At 33.6% G+C, this 13666-nt stretch overlaps 1 protein-coding gene across 1 annotated transcript; it reads left to right on the top strand.

Moving 5' to 3' along the window:
• The first annotated feature begins 8411 nt into the window (after positions 1-8411).
• Positions 8412-13666, top strand: LOC136839955 (proteasome subunit alpha type-5-like). Its single transcript, XM_067106229.1, has 2 exons — positions 8412-8526; positions 13112-13666. The coding sequence occupies exons 1-2, from the start codon at positions 8412-8414 to the stop codon at positions 13297-13299; spliced, it is 303 nt and encodes a 100-aa protein (XP_066962330.1). The 3' UTR covers positions 13300-13666.

Genomic DNA, 13666 nt, shown 5'->3' with positions numbered 1-13666 from the left:
TGAAGATTACTTGTTGGTTTTCCTTGGCTCAAATAATCTCCATTTCCCCTTCTTTAAGCTTCTCTTTTCTTTATCCCACTTCTCATTGTTTTAATTGCCTATTCCCACCTTATTAAGACTACATACTCAATTTTCCCTGTATATGCTTTTAGGATCTTATCAAACTTCCTTAAATCATTGCCTTTACAATACATTTTAACCATCCTGCTTCTTTACTGAACTTCCATCGTAAAGTCAACATTTGTTATAGAATAAATAATGGATCCAGATATGCCTCCAGACACGCCTCTTCTTATGCTTACTTTTACGAACTTGGTTTTCTTTCTCGTCTGAACCAGTGCATAATCTAACAACCTCTTTTCCTTGTGATTTTCCCACCACCAAGTGTACCTGTGATTGCTTTTCATTGGGTAAAGAAATCGTCAATAATGGCCCCTCCCCAGTAAGTTCCACAAGGTTTTTTAAAGTCTTTAAATACACTCAAATTTCCCTAATATCTAACTAAACCACCTCCATCTCTGCCACCTACCTTTGTGTTTAAACCTCCTAGCACAACCATTCTAGCATGCTCTCCAAACTTTGCAAGGCGCAGTTTCAAACTTTCCTCGCCTTAGTGGCTTAGTCCATATAGTCTCAATAACAAAACTTTTTCGTTTGCCACTATCAACATTACCCATTCATATCTTGAATGAACTTATTTGCATTCCTTCATCCATCCCCTGAGAAATTTTGGGGTCATAAAAAACTCCAGACTTATCTTAGAATATTCCTGCACTTCATCATCCTTTCACCTTTGCCTCTACGGGGACCAGAACACGCTAGCTTAACCAAACAAGCCAGGTAGAAAAATTACATTTCTTCTTGTCTGCAAAAACAAGCCCTACAATTCCAGAGTATATCAAAAGTGAGACCCACCTTCCTCATTTCTTTATTTGCAAATAAACAGTTTATTTGGCAGCAAACCCCATACTCCTGGCCTTTTGGTGACTTTCACACAACTCAAGACATCAGGTTCTCTTGCACCATTTAAGGGGGCATTTCTTCACCTAAGGACTCCTCAACCCTTTGCTAAGCGTTCTTCTGACTTGGCGTGCATTTATAGCGCTTTGCAATAAAGCATTGACATCAACTAGGACAAACGAGATGTTGACCTTAGGAGTTATGAATAGAATCGCTAAATTAAATTTGTTTATCAATATTCAGGTTTATTTATCAATATCTGATTTCATACCATTATATATATTTAATTGTGATAGACATTATATTTTGGGAACTTATCATCTTTATAATATATGACATCTATATATATATATATAATATGTATGATATAATATATATATATATATAATATGACAACTGTAAATTTGTTTACAAACGACACACTCAGGGTGGTGTTATATAAGAAATGGAATCAAGGTTTGACAAAGCAAAAATCGATTAAGATAAATTTTCTTCGAGTACACTGATCAATAACAAGTTTGAATAGTAAAGGGTGAGGAAGAACTTGAAATCTAGATTTAAAAATTTTTCAAGCTAAAAATGTTCCTTATTGAAATGTTAACAGCAGTCTCAGTATAATGTCTAAGTTTAAGAATTCCATTCACAATTCTTAGTAAAATATATTTCAATGTATAAATTTAAAAATATTATTCTGATTTTTAAATGAGCATCATAAACATTATAAGTGATAAAAAGACTATACCATTAACTATTGAAAAAAGAAGTTTGTAAAGAAATATTTAGGTTGTTAGAAAAACAAGTTTAATACATGCAGGGGTCCATATGTTTTGCTGTTGTAACCGCAAACTAAAACACAAGTCATCGTTTGGCTCACTTTGTCAGTTTCATGTATCAGGCTGGTTCAACGATAAAAGGTATCAAAATATATGCATTAAATAAACTTTCTACTTTAAGTGTTATTTATGAAGGAAGAGTGAAAAGGTGTTTTTTATCGACGGCATAAATAGGTAGAAATTGTTTAGTTTGTGTCACGTCAAAACAAAATAATAAATTACTTGCGGTCTTTGCAGTTGATCCAGTATAGCCTGCATAGATAATTTATTTTTATTATATCTAAAATGTTTTCTCTTACGAAAATTCACTTTCTCATCATTTAAGGTTTATTTCAACAATAACGCTATATATTCAAATGTATTTATCCCAGTATGAACGTAATGAATGTTGGTTGAAAATTTCCAGGTCCTCCCCATCCTCTTCAGTGTAATGTAAATAAATACCCCAAATAATCGTTGTTATAATGCTACGAATTTCTTAAATAATTTTGAGCTGGTTTAAATCAATAAATGATCCAACTTGAATATGTTTTTAAAAATATTAAAGCTACCTAAATGATTTGATTCTACGATAAATTTTAGTTTATATGGCAAAAATGCATTCTGAAAACACGGATAGTTAATTTTTTTAAAAACGATTTCATCGTTTTTCAGGGTTTATTTTACCCTGTTTCTGATAAATATCGTCTACTTTGTCAGGAGTGCAGGTGGTGTTTATTGTTGGCCCAATTGTATTTTTATTTAAAATTCAATCAGCAACAAAACTATCATGAATTATAGTTTAATTTTAAAATGTTAACACCAGACTGCCTTTTATGTTATGGAATGGTTCCACTTTTTATTGTAAAATAAGTAAGAAGGTTTCACTGGTTTTAGAGTTTTGGTTAACAAAGGAGCAGATACTAACTAATGATAAAAGGAAAACTAACGTTTAACTAGTTAATGTAGCAATATTCAGTAAGGAATCCAGTGAATTTAGACTGAAATTTACTAATTAGCTCCCTTTTAACTGCATATATAAATATATACATACCATTACATGAGATCAGCAACATCCAGCAAAATTGCAGTCTGGTCAGCATCATAAAATAACATTTAATCTCTTGATAAGCACTAAAAATACTATGGAAAAACTGATTCCAAAGCAACACTGATATGGAGCTATTTCTGTTACACCTTTCTAATGGTTATATAGCAACGAGAATTTAGGATGCAACTGTCATTGCTGCCAGTGCCTTGGAGCCAAGCCCCCTTTTGCAAAATGAATTTTCCTCAGTTGATGGCAACTGAAATTTTCCACGTTTTGTCTGGATCCCCACTAAACAAAACCTAGTGGCATTTCAGGTTCTTTATTTGAGAGTGACAAGTGTCATTAAAATTTAGCGAACATTTCTTATGTAAAGAACAAAACTTGCAGAAGTTTGAATGGGATGTTAGAATACATCTGTGTGTTTATTAAGGAGAAATAGCTTATTTTGAGACTTACAAAAATGACTTGAAACGAACACTGTAATTGTAGGATATAAGAATGGTCCAGAATCTCTAAAAACTCCAGGCTTAAATTTGCTTTATCTCAATGATTTGCTTCAGGAAAAGACATAGAAAAGTAGTCATCAGAATCCAGAAAATTACGCTGAAATTTGATAAGTGATCTTTAAGACATATCATTCTCTCTCTCTCTATTTTCTCATCCAGAAATTCTAGGATATAAGGGGTACCAGTATCTTTAAATGCATGTTTATGTTTCACCTAAATGAGTAACAAAAATTTTCAGAAGATATGAAAAAAGAAAATTAAAATCAACTGAAATAATTCAAGTAACAAGGGTTATATCTATCAACCAAAGGAACTGTACACTAAGAAAAGAATAAAATTTTTCAAGGTAATCGTGCACAACCACATCATTGATGAAAGTTAAAAGAACTAAATCAGGTTGTCCAGGATTGTTGCTTGTCCAACCACGGGTCTAGATGAAAATAACTAAACACATTCCAAATACTGTAGCCATTGACCCAAGAGTTAAACTGTGTCAGCAAACGAGAGGAAAAACTGGCTGGCGAGTCGTCAATTATCTTTAAAACACAAATTATCTTTAAAATTTAGTATATTTGTATATTCTGCCAAAATCTTACTAAAGTTATTTTCTTATTTTTTTCTTCTAGATGTTTTTGACTGTATGAATATGATCAGATTTGAATTACCTTTTTCACGGAGAGGACCGTTTAATCAGATAACTCCACAGTATAACTTTGTTAGATAATTAAATATTTATATAAATGATACCCATAATCCAGGTGTTGGGAGGAATGAATTATATACTGTTCATGATAGCTATATCTCTGCACCAGCAGGCGGGTCATCATCCTAAATAAAGAAGATGATTGCTTGGCTTACTTGAATGACTATCTAATCCACCAGAACACCTCTGCCATAATCATTAGTAACTGAATGTTTTTCTCAGTCAGGAATGTTGGTGATTACCTTTGCAACCCTTTATCAAGACATAACTTTTGTTTTTCTCAGGATTGGATGTCATCCACAGGAAACAAGGTCCCTCCAGTATCTAAAGTGATAACTGTTTAAGCAGTGTTTCACTTTTGAGCAGCTCTTGAAAAGGCAAGTTTTTTGGCCAACTGTATTGGGGCTCAAGAGTGTGATCTAGACAATACATTTCTAGGGAAAGGGACTGGTTGAAGGACTTCATGCTTAAATTCCATAAACATGAGAAAAGAATGGGATCAGACGGATTAATTTAAAAACAAAATGAAGCATCTCAGCAAAACAGAATGTTTGGGAGGTCTGTCCATTTCTGATAAGTAGCAAAGTCAGTTACTCAATAGAAGACCTTAGATTAGCAGCTGCAAAGAATGTTTTTTATTATTATTATTATTTATTATTATTAAATTAGGTTATTCATTATTATTATTATTATTAGTTTATTATTGACAGCTAGCAGTAATTCACTGATAGTTCCTAACCTATGTAACACACTTAAAATTGAATTTAAGAGTTATATCTGAAAATGTAACACATCTAAAATGGTAGCATGGGGGAAAAATAATCATAATGTGGTAGGTGATGAGTATAGAATTTATATGAACTAGGTCCAGACTAGAGGTGCTTTTTGTAGTGAGATAGGACTATTTCACTTCTTCCCTGATGCTTCGATTTTGTCACTCAATCTCCGGCTTTACTCTCGCATATCTTATATAGACTGTGTCGTTTCTTCCTTAGCGCCACAATTGTTGCCCCCTCAAAACAGGAAGAAGATTAGGAAGTTAGCTCAGGATGATCCTAATCCAGGAGTTGGTTAAAGGTGGAACATAATCCGGACAACCAGTCCATCTCCCCACCCTTAGGTGTGATTAACAGTCCTCGAACAAATGTCAGTGCCTGTGCCATATCAGTAGTAACAAGCTTAAACTGTCCCACTAACAGTTGATAGAAGCCATCGGCCAGGAACAAGTCTGCTGCCAGGAAAAGACATGCCAAAGAATTATAGATTAGTATGACAAAAAAATAAGTAAAAAGATTAGGATTGTAGAGTATTGTCAGATAAAAAAATTTAAAGGGTTTGTTTGTGATTTAAATTATGAAACTAGTTTATTGAGATAATGATATTGGCAGTGATTTTAATTGTCTAGAAATTTTTCCAGAAATTGACAAAAGATACCTAAAGCTGAGCAAAATTATAAACATGCATGCTTTCAAGTTAATTTTATTTGTTTTCATGTTTTGCATCTGTATTACATTGTTATTTGTTGATCTTTTACATTTGGTTATTTTATTTGCCAGTCCTGGTAGGGTGAGGTTGAAAAAGTTGAGATTTGAACATCTTATCATGTTCAGTATTAATCATTTGGCTTGTTCACTGAACGATCTTTTTGGTAAGCACAAGTCTTCACACCAAATTTCAACTTCATCTTCATTAGATCTAGACAAAAACAAAATACAAGAAACAAATAGCTAAAATTCTAGGAAAATACAGAATTGTTAATGGTAATATCTCTTGAGGTAAGTTGTTCTAAGTCTGAAGTTGGTTCTTTGTTCAGTTTTGAATAACATATTTATTTGTTTCCATTTCTGTTTTCTTTTGTCTCCTCTTACAGTTTATCCTAGTAAGTTTCATGACTTTAACTTGATTTTTATCAGCAGTTTTTCCTGTCTGTGTATCGCAGAAATAAGCCAAATGGGTCTACATCGGGCTAGGCATTTTACAAATCCAGATAGCTAATCTAAGCTAAGAGCAACCTTGACATTGTACAGAACTGTCACAATGCGACATTTTATGTATCGTATATAAACGATTGGTACCAACTGATGGTACATTTATCGCGTAGTTCTGCCACGCCGTCATCCTTTTAGAGGGTCATTATGAGAATAAGATGAGAACTTGGCAAACTTTCTTCCAGAAAATTGTAAGTTTGAGATCTTGGTGAAGTGACGTCGATCAAGATTGAAAGATTGAAACCTATGGGCATATAGTGAAAAGGGAAAGGAGCACATTAGGTCAGACTGATTAGGCCTGAAAGATATACCAGTAGCTAAATAGCCTTGGCTAAAACCCAGTGACATGTAAACAAACTAAATCTTGATAAGAAAGAGTATTGAAAATGTTATTGCTTGTAAAGTGTATCAATTTATGCAAGTTATTGGTTTAAGTTGTCAAAATACATTATTGTATGGGCACTGTCTGCATGTGAGGTTAGGTTGAATTTGCCATGTGAAGCAAAGTAAAAAAAGTTCCGTACAGATTAACAGACAGACTTTTTTCTGCTTATTACATGGATAACAAAACCCTTAAAACATCATTTTACTGACTACTTTGAGAAAGTGGTATTTTTGTTTTGGTAAACAATATTGCGTCGGTTCAATTTGGTTTATTGATGTTAAGTGGTTTTGTTTGCTTATCAAGCAATTTAAGGTTATCTTTGTCAGTCAACTGTAATTAATTAGAATCAATTGATTTTTTTGTTGTAAAAATCCTGGAAACCTCATTGTGCAGTTGTGCAATTGTTATAGGGGAACTTAATGGGTAAAAAAAGGTTTCCAGTATGGAGTCCAGGGTCATCTCTCCCTTGCCAAGTTATTGTTTACTTAGGGTTAGGTATGTTAGGTTAGTATGGTCTTTTAGTAGATCATGCAAGCTGGGTCCCTTCTGAACATCTGGCTTGCTAATGACATGAAAATTTGCTGAAGTCCTGTAGCCCATGTCTGAGCTTGTAGAAAGGCTTTGATTTTTAACATCATTATTTAGGGAAGTGGTAGATTGAACAGTTCCATTTATAATGGTGAAATAATGTACAATTATCTATAAAAGTGTGTAGTTGTGTTGAAGTTGAAGAAACTTAGAGTTTCCTAGTGGGAAGTCGAGGTTTCTTATTTTTAAAGAATCTATTGAGAGAATTTTGTGTTTAGAAATATATACCATTATTTTGCTTAGAAGTATTCTTCCCATATAGTGGAAACAGTTGAGAAAATTTGATTACTGTATTTTCATAATCATTTTTGACTAAATGTGTCAGTAGTTTTGTTGAGTAAAACTACCAACCTTCAGTGATAAGCATTTTTAGAGGGTTTTCTTTGTGTTTAAACTGTTTTGTTCAAAATGATGAAAAAGTGTTTCCAAAGTGTACGAACAATGAAAGGCAAACTATTTGTCTTATTACATTTGTTTTAATAAAAAATGTTTGGTCTTAACTTGATAGGGATCCCCTTAACAGGGGTGCTATCTGGCATGATTATTTTTTCTTATTAGCTTGACCGATATCCACAAACGTATCGTAAAATTTTCTGTTTAGGGATTCTGTATTATTTCATTCTTGTTTAGTTCGTATTTTCCAGACTAATTACTTCTTTCAACTTATTTTTTAAGAAGATACTATAATTTCATGATGGAAAAGTTTTCTGGAGATAGATTTGTCTTTGCTGCAGATAGGCACAGTTTGATTGAGGCATGACAATTCTGGGTCTGCTCTGAAGGAGCAGGAAGGACAAAGATCAGACCCCCAGAAAAATAGGTGAGATGTATTTGTTTTCTAGACTGTCGTATAACTAATGATTTGCAATTTAAATATAAATTCAATAGTAAAAAATATTGTGCCAAATGACTGACTGGACACACACAGCTGGAATACCTTTTGTCCATGTTTACTTGTTTAAACAGGCAGGCATAGGTTCTGATTGATTTACACCAGCAGGCCAACTATAGTACAGATTTTTCTTGATTAGGTAACCAGTATTTTGTTTTTGTTCAGAGATATCCAAATTATTGATAATGAAACCAGTGAAGTGAGGTGCTGTTGAAAGTCAACTCTTAAAAAAAATAGTTCGGCTTTTGGTTGATTGTTAAGTTGCCTATTAAGTTTTGAGGTCTTTTTGATAATTTACAATATATTTGCTAGGTTATGCACACTACAGTTTTTATATGAAGTTTATGTTTTTTTTTATTATTATCACTGTTTTGAAAACAGTTAAAAATTGCACAACAGCAATCAAAGTATAATGTTTCATGTTTTATTCATTCTTTGATGTATTATTAAGTTCTTCAAGAAAAATTGACCTTTCTCTTGCAATCCTTTCTGGGTTTAGATAAATCTGAGCTCAGATATTCTACACATGGATCTTCCGCACATTCTCCAGTTTGGTGCAAAAGCCATTGGATCCGGATCTGAGGGTGCACAACAGTCACTGCAAGAATCTTATCATTTGTTGATTTTTGCCTGTCAGTCAGGTAGTATAATGGTGTTTTAACAGCAGTTTGGTTTTATGCTTCCATGCTGGTTTTATGAAAAACTAGAAATTTTAGAACTAAAGCATGAAAAGGACTAGAATAATACTTAAGGTGTTTTTCAAAACCATCAAAAGCCCATCATACAGAAATAACTATACCGTATAATCTTTTTTTGTAATCTTAGTTAAGTTTGATTTTGTATGTTAACCCTGGTTTTGTATGCTAACCCAAGATTAACAAATAGATATGCATGTGCATTAGTTCATTTACCAGAAATTACTTTGTATACAGTTGTAAACATAGGATTGAAGTGTCATTTAACTTTTGCACAGTACACACAGTAGACAGATGGGACTTCTGTAGACTTAATGGATGGAAGTTTCATTATAGGTGCGTGCACGCAAGTATGAGAGAGATTCATAGGCCTTTGGGACCAGATCTGAGAAAGCCTAGTGGTCAGTTCATTTTAGTAGTACGTATATTAGTTTATATGGTCCTTCTGTAGACTTAAGAGGTGAAATGGTGGAAGAATCAAGCATTCAAAAATGCATTTTTGTCTCAGAGAGAGGAGAGATTCATAGGCCTTTGGTACCAGATCTGTGAAAGTCTAATGGTCAGTTCATTTTAGTAATCATTATAATGATTTAGAAGAAGTTATGAAAAGAGACACATTTTTCAGAAGTGTCTTGAAAACAGTACCGAGAGATTTTTGGTGGTCTATATTTTGTAATTATTCTACTCTGGTTTTAGTGCAAGCAGACTGTAGAAGGCAAGGAAAGCCTTTCTCTGCATCCACAGTATTCTTGGAAAGTACTCAGAGGTATTTATGGAGAAAATAAGGTTTGCTGTCTTGTCAGTTATTCACTTTGATTCTATTGTGCCAATGATTCATGTCCATGATTCATTTGGTGTTTATTGGTATAAAGTTGTAGGGTATACATTGCTTGGCACCATTCACCTTATTCTCTGCTGGTCACCCAGTGCATAAGTTTCAAGATACTAAATCTCTTGAGAAACCTGGTAAGTCTGTATGTTGAAAATGTACAATCACTCAAAAGTTTTGCAACATACTTCAAAAGTTTTCGACAACAGCTTATAATAGCGACATCTGGCGCTATTTGGCAACTCAGTTGTGTTTATGAAACAACTGAACACTAGTGGTGGGTCCGAGAAATTTACCTGCAGTTTCCATTAAACAGGGCTTTTTCTGATACTGCTTACTGTTGTCATATTTTTACTTAATTAAAAGATGTTACTATAATACTTCAGAGGTCATCGCTGTTCTTATGTTTTAATATTTTCATCTCCAACTGCCATCACTATCGTTGTTTTGTCTCCTTCATATGTGTGAACTTTGTAGACATAGGCCTACGACTGTTATAAGTTGAACTATTAGTCTTATTAACATCAACAAATACGACTTTTGTTAAGATTTGTTTCACATTATTATTAATAAAATTTTTGAATGACTAATCCTATGTATATTGTGAACTTGTGCAACTTAATATAAAATATACTGAATTAGACTAACAGATTTCACGTCTATTTTTGTAATACATAGAATATAATCGCGCGCGCGCGCGCACACACACACACACACACACACACACACACACACACACACACACACACACACACACACACACACACACACACATATAATGCCGTTATCGTGTGTAATTTCATTTCTTTCATTGCTACTTAGGCCTATCATTTTGATGCCTCTTATGAAGTTAACTGAATATATAATATATTTTTTGTATTTCTTATTATCTAAGTTTCTAAAGAATTAAAATTAGCAAGAAGTTCAACATTAATTTAGTTAATGCTAAATGCCAGCAGTGAAGAAGACTACCATGCTCATCAGTGGAGAATTTTCTCCTCCTCATCGTAAAGATGACTCTTACAGAAATCATCGGCAACTGGATTCTATTATAACGCAAACCCTAGCCTCTGTTCTTTGTGTTTCGCTGATATGAAGTGTTTCTTGGCAGGAGTATGATGAAATAATATCTTGGTCTCATGTAGCCTGTTACGGATGGTGTGAGCAGCAACTTGAAGGAAAGCGAATGTTCTCTTTTTAGCAACACTGGCTGTAAGGGAGTTAGGCGGAGGTCCTTCAGTGATCATCTGGGGATGAACAGTAGTGCAAACAATGGAGTTGTCCTCCACTTTTTACAATGAATTTATCATATTTCTCGTTCTCTCTGTTGTTGTATCCCTCTATACATGGTTGTTTTATTTACACTAAGCTGCCGAGCAATACCTACAATAGACATTAGTCTTATGCATGCGATAAGATGTTGCCCATCTTATCGGTTTGCAAGTGATGAGACAGTTTAGTTTAACTTTCCTGCCCGAATGTGGAGTCACACGATAACATACGACGTTATGAGATTTTTTTTTTTTTGTTTTTGTCAACAATAATGGTTGAATTCTTTTCTTTCTTTAATTATATATAATTTCATTGATGATTATTCAATATTATTTTATTAGTCAATAAGCTTTTATCTGATTCGAAATATAGTTTCTTCTTTGACTCTTTTGCCCAATCATCTGAAGTGAAATTTTTCAAAATGTTTGTCATTTTTCGAATATGAATATGAATTTTTCACTCACCATTCTTTTTATATTGTTAATCGTATGATTAATAACCAAAGTCGAATAAAAAAATTACATTTCCTTGTAAATATCAAAAGAACAAATTACTGTTAGGTGAACGAAAACTTCTGGAACATGTTGCAAAACATTTTTGAGTGACTGTACATTCCTCGGTCAGCCTTTTGCTTGAAATCAGGAACAGAACCAAAGTCTTAAGTTTACTGGATTTTAGTCTTTGTCATCAGTTGCTCACTTTGAAGGTGAGTGAGCTATGGCTTCCACTGTTTAATTGCCCTGCTTTATGATTTGGATCTCCAAGCCTTAAGAGGCTTATTTTCGGCTGGAAAAGTTTTACCCTCAAGTATGGCCATTCATAATTCGTCTTTTCAGTGCTGTTTGTTGTTACATGGGTCTTGGGTAATATTAAATTGTCATGTAAACAGATAATTTACTAAGTATTGAAATTTTAGAAATTTTATGCTTAATTTCCAAATGAGGTATGAATAAGTTATAAAGCATGAATGGGAACTACCTAAAACTGGATTTGAGAGCATACATAAGTTTTAAGTAAACATTCTGTCAGGTTTTGTATGAGAGCATGTATTGACACCAATTTTTTTAAGTTGTGCAGTTCTTAAAAGCTGCTACTGTATATATTTGTACTCTAGAGTTTACCTTTTAGAGATAGTTATTATCACTGTAACAAGAACGAGCTAAAAATTGTTTCTCCATAGTAATTGAGGAGTTATCCTGGCAGAACGTTTCTCTGCCTCTGAAATCAGCTATAATTAGTTTGCAAGGGTTAATGTGTCCTGTTGAAGAAGTTCAAGATTACAGATAAGTAGTAAAAGAACTATTTGAAGGGTTAAGTATCATGGCATTATGCGTGCTGTCTTCCATTGCTTCAAGTGAAATGGAAAATATAGTTATGATGTGTTACCCTTTAAGGTATGATGACCTATAACACTGTGATGTCTAATCACGTTTGATCTTATTACCATCATGTTTGTTTCGATTTTTCCCAGTGATTTAATGGTAGTAAGTAGGATGTGCTTTTGAGTGTCAAGGTGGTTAGCATTTCAATATACAGGTTTTTTTGGGTCTCATGTCAGCAGTGGTATCGTGGGTGATATATGAGATGCCTTTCTATGATGTAAAATAACGTAATTTTTGGGAAAATGTATTCCTTGAAATTCATTGATACCAAAACAAACTCTACTTTGCTTGATAGAATAGGATTTGCTATAGTGTTAGGGAATTTAAGAAATTAAGTGGCAGTTGTAACATTTTAACATTTGTTGCAAAATTAGAGCAGCTTATTTTCTAGAGTTGTCAAGGTTCTGTAACTAATTATGTGTGTGTGTGTGTGTGTGTGTGTGTGTGTGTATGTATTTATACTGTTAGGAGTACCAGCTTCAGTTAGCAGTCTTGAGAGGCACATGGTTCCTTATTTTTAGATGGAAAAATTATATGGAAGCATTTACTACAGATTATTTCATCTACATCATGTGTGATTTGTCATTAGAAATATCAGCATCATTGATGATAATTGGTAACAATAGAAATATTAACAATGGCCCAAAACAAAGAAATTCCAGAGAGAGCAGACTACAGTTCTATCTTTGGTTTTGGTTTTGTTATCTTTAGTTGAATTAAGTGTCAGTACAAGAGTTTTCATTTTTATGTCTTCAAAGAATGGCCTTATTTAGGATATATGTCTGTTGTTCCATTGTTCACTGTGATGTTTGAGAGCATGGTCCTTATTCACCAGTAGACTTCTGAGAAGAAGATGGTCTATGATTTTTGTTATGGAAATTTTCAAGGCATTCCAGCTTTCGTCTTTTGATGTGTGAAAGTATATTTTCGCTCCCATTATGACCTCAGGTAATCATTTTAGCTGACTGTATAGTACAGGCCCTATGAAATCCTTATTTTAAGGGAAAATGACCTTACCATGAAGGCTTAGTTTACAGTGTGATTTGTTGACGTGGATTACCCTTTTTTCAGTCCATGACTCTTCAAGAGGCCCTGAAGATTGCTCTAACGGTGTTGAAACAGGTAATGGAAGAAAAAGTTAGTGGGTCTAATGTGGAGGTGGCAGCTGTCACCCCAGACAAAGGATTCCATCGTTACCCTCAAAATGAAGTGGAAGCCATCATTTCTAACCTTTAGATTAAGTCATAAACTTAACTTGTCCTGTCACCATTTGATACGAGTATTTGATTGTGCTTGATTAAAAAAAAACCCGTGACTGTCTTGGAATTCATAATGCTCCGTCTGTTTTGGAGATTGCAAATATTAGATTTTTCATAGACCTTTCTTGTAATAATAAGATAGTCAAATATATATTGGATTCCATGTGACCAAAGTTTGTTTGTCTTAACTTCGAGTTCCTGATCATGAACGTTAGTATTCATATGCTAGATTTGTGGCAGCATCCAGAGTTCAAGATTTATTATTAAGAATCTAGCTATTGTTGTTAGCCCCATATATTAACAATTTCAGGTGCACTTGCAAGGTTTTTCTAATGAAATGGAAT

Source organism: Macrobrachium rosenbergii, chromosome 7 (genome assembly GCF_040412425.1).
Source record: "Macrobrachium rosenbergii isolate ZJJX-2024 chromosome 7, ASM4041242v1, whole genome shotgun sequence".
NCBI lineage: Eukaryota > Metazoa > Arthropoda > Malacostraca > Decapoda > Palaemonidae > Macrobrachium > Macrobrachium rosenbergii.
This window is presented reverse-complemented; position numbering and strand designations above follow the sequence as displayed.

Bases quoted from the DNA above. Each gene is read 5' to 3' on its own strand.
- LOC136839955 (XM_067106229.1), top strand. From the start codon at position 8,412: ATGGATCTTCCGCACATTCTCCAGTTTGGTGCAAAAGCCATTGGATCC. The intron at 8,527-13,111 runs GTAGTATAATGG...GTGTGATTTGTT, and splicing joins GATTTTTGCCTGTCAGTCAG to GACGTGGATTACCCTTTTTT.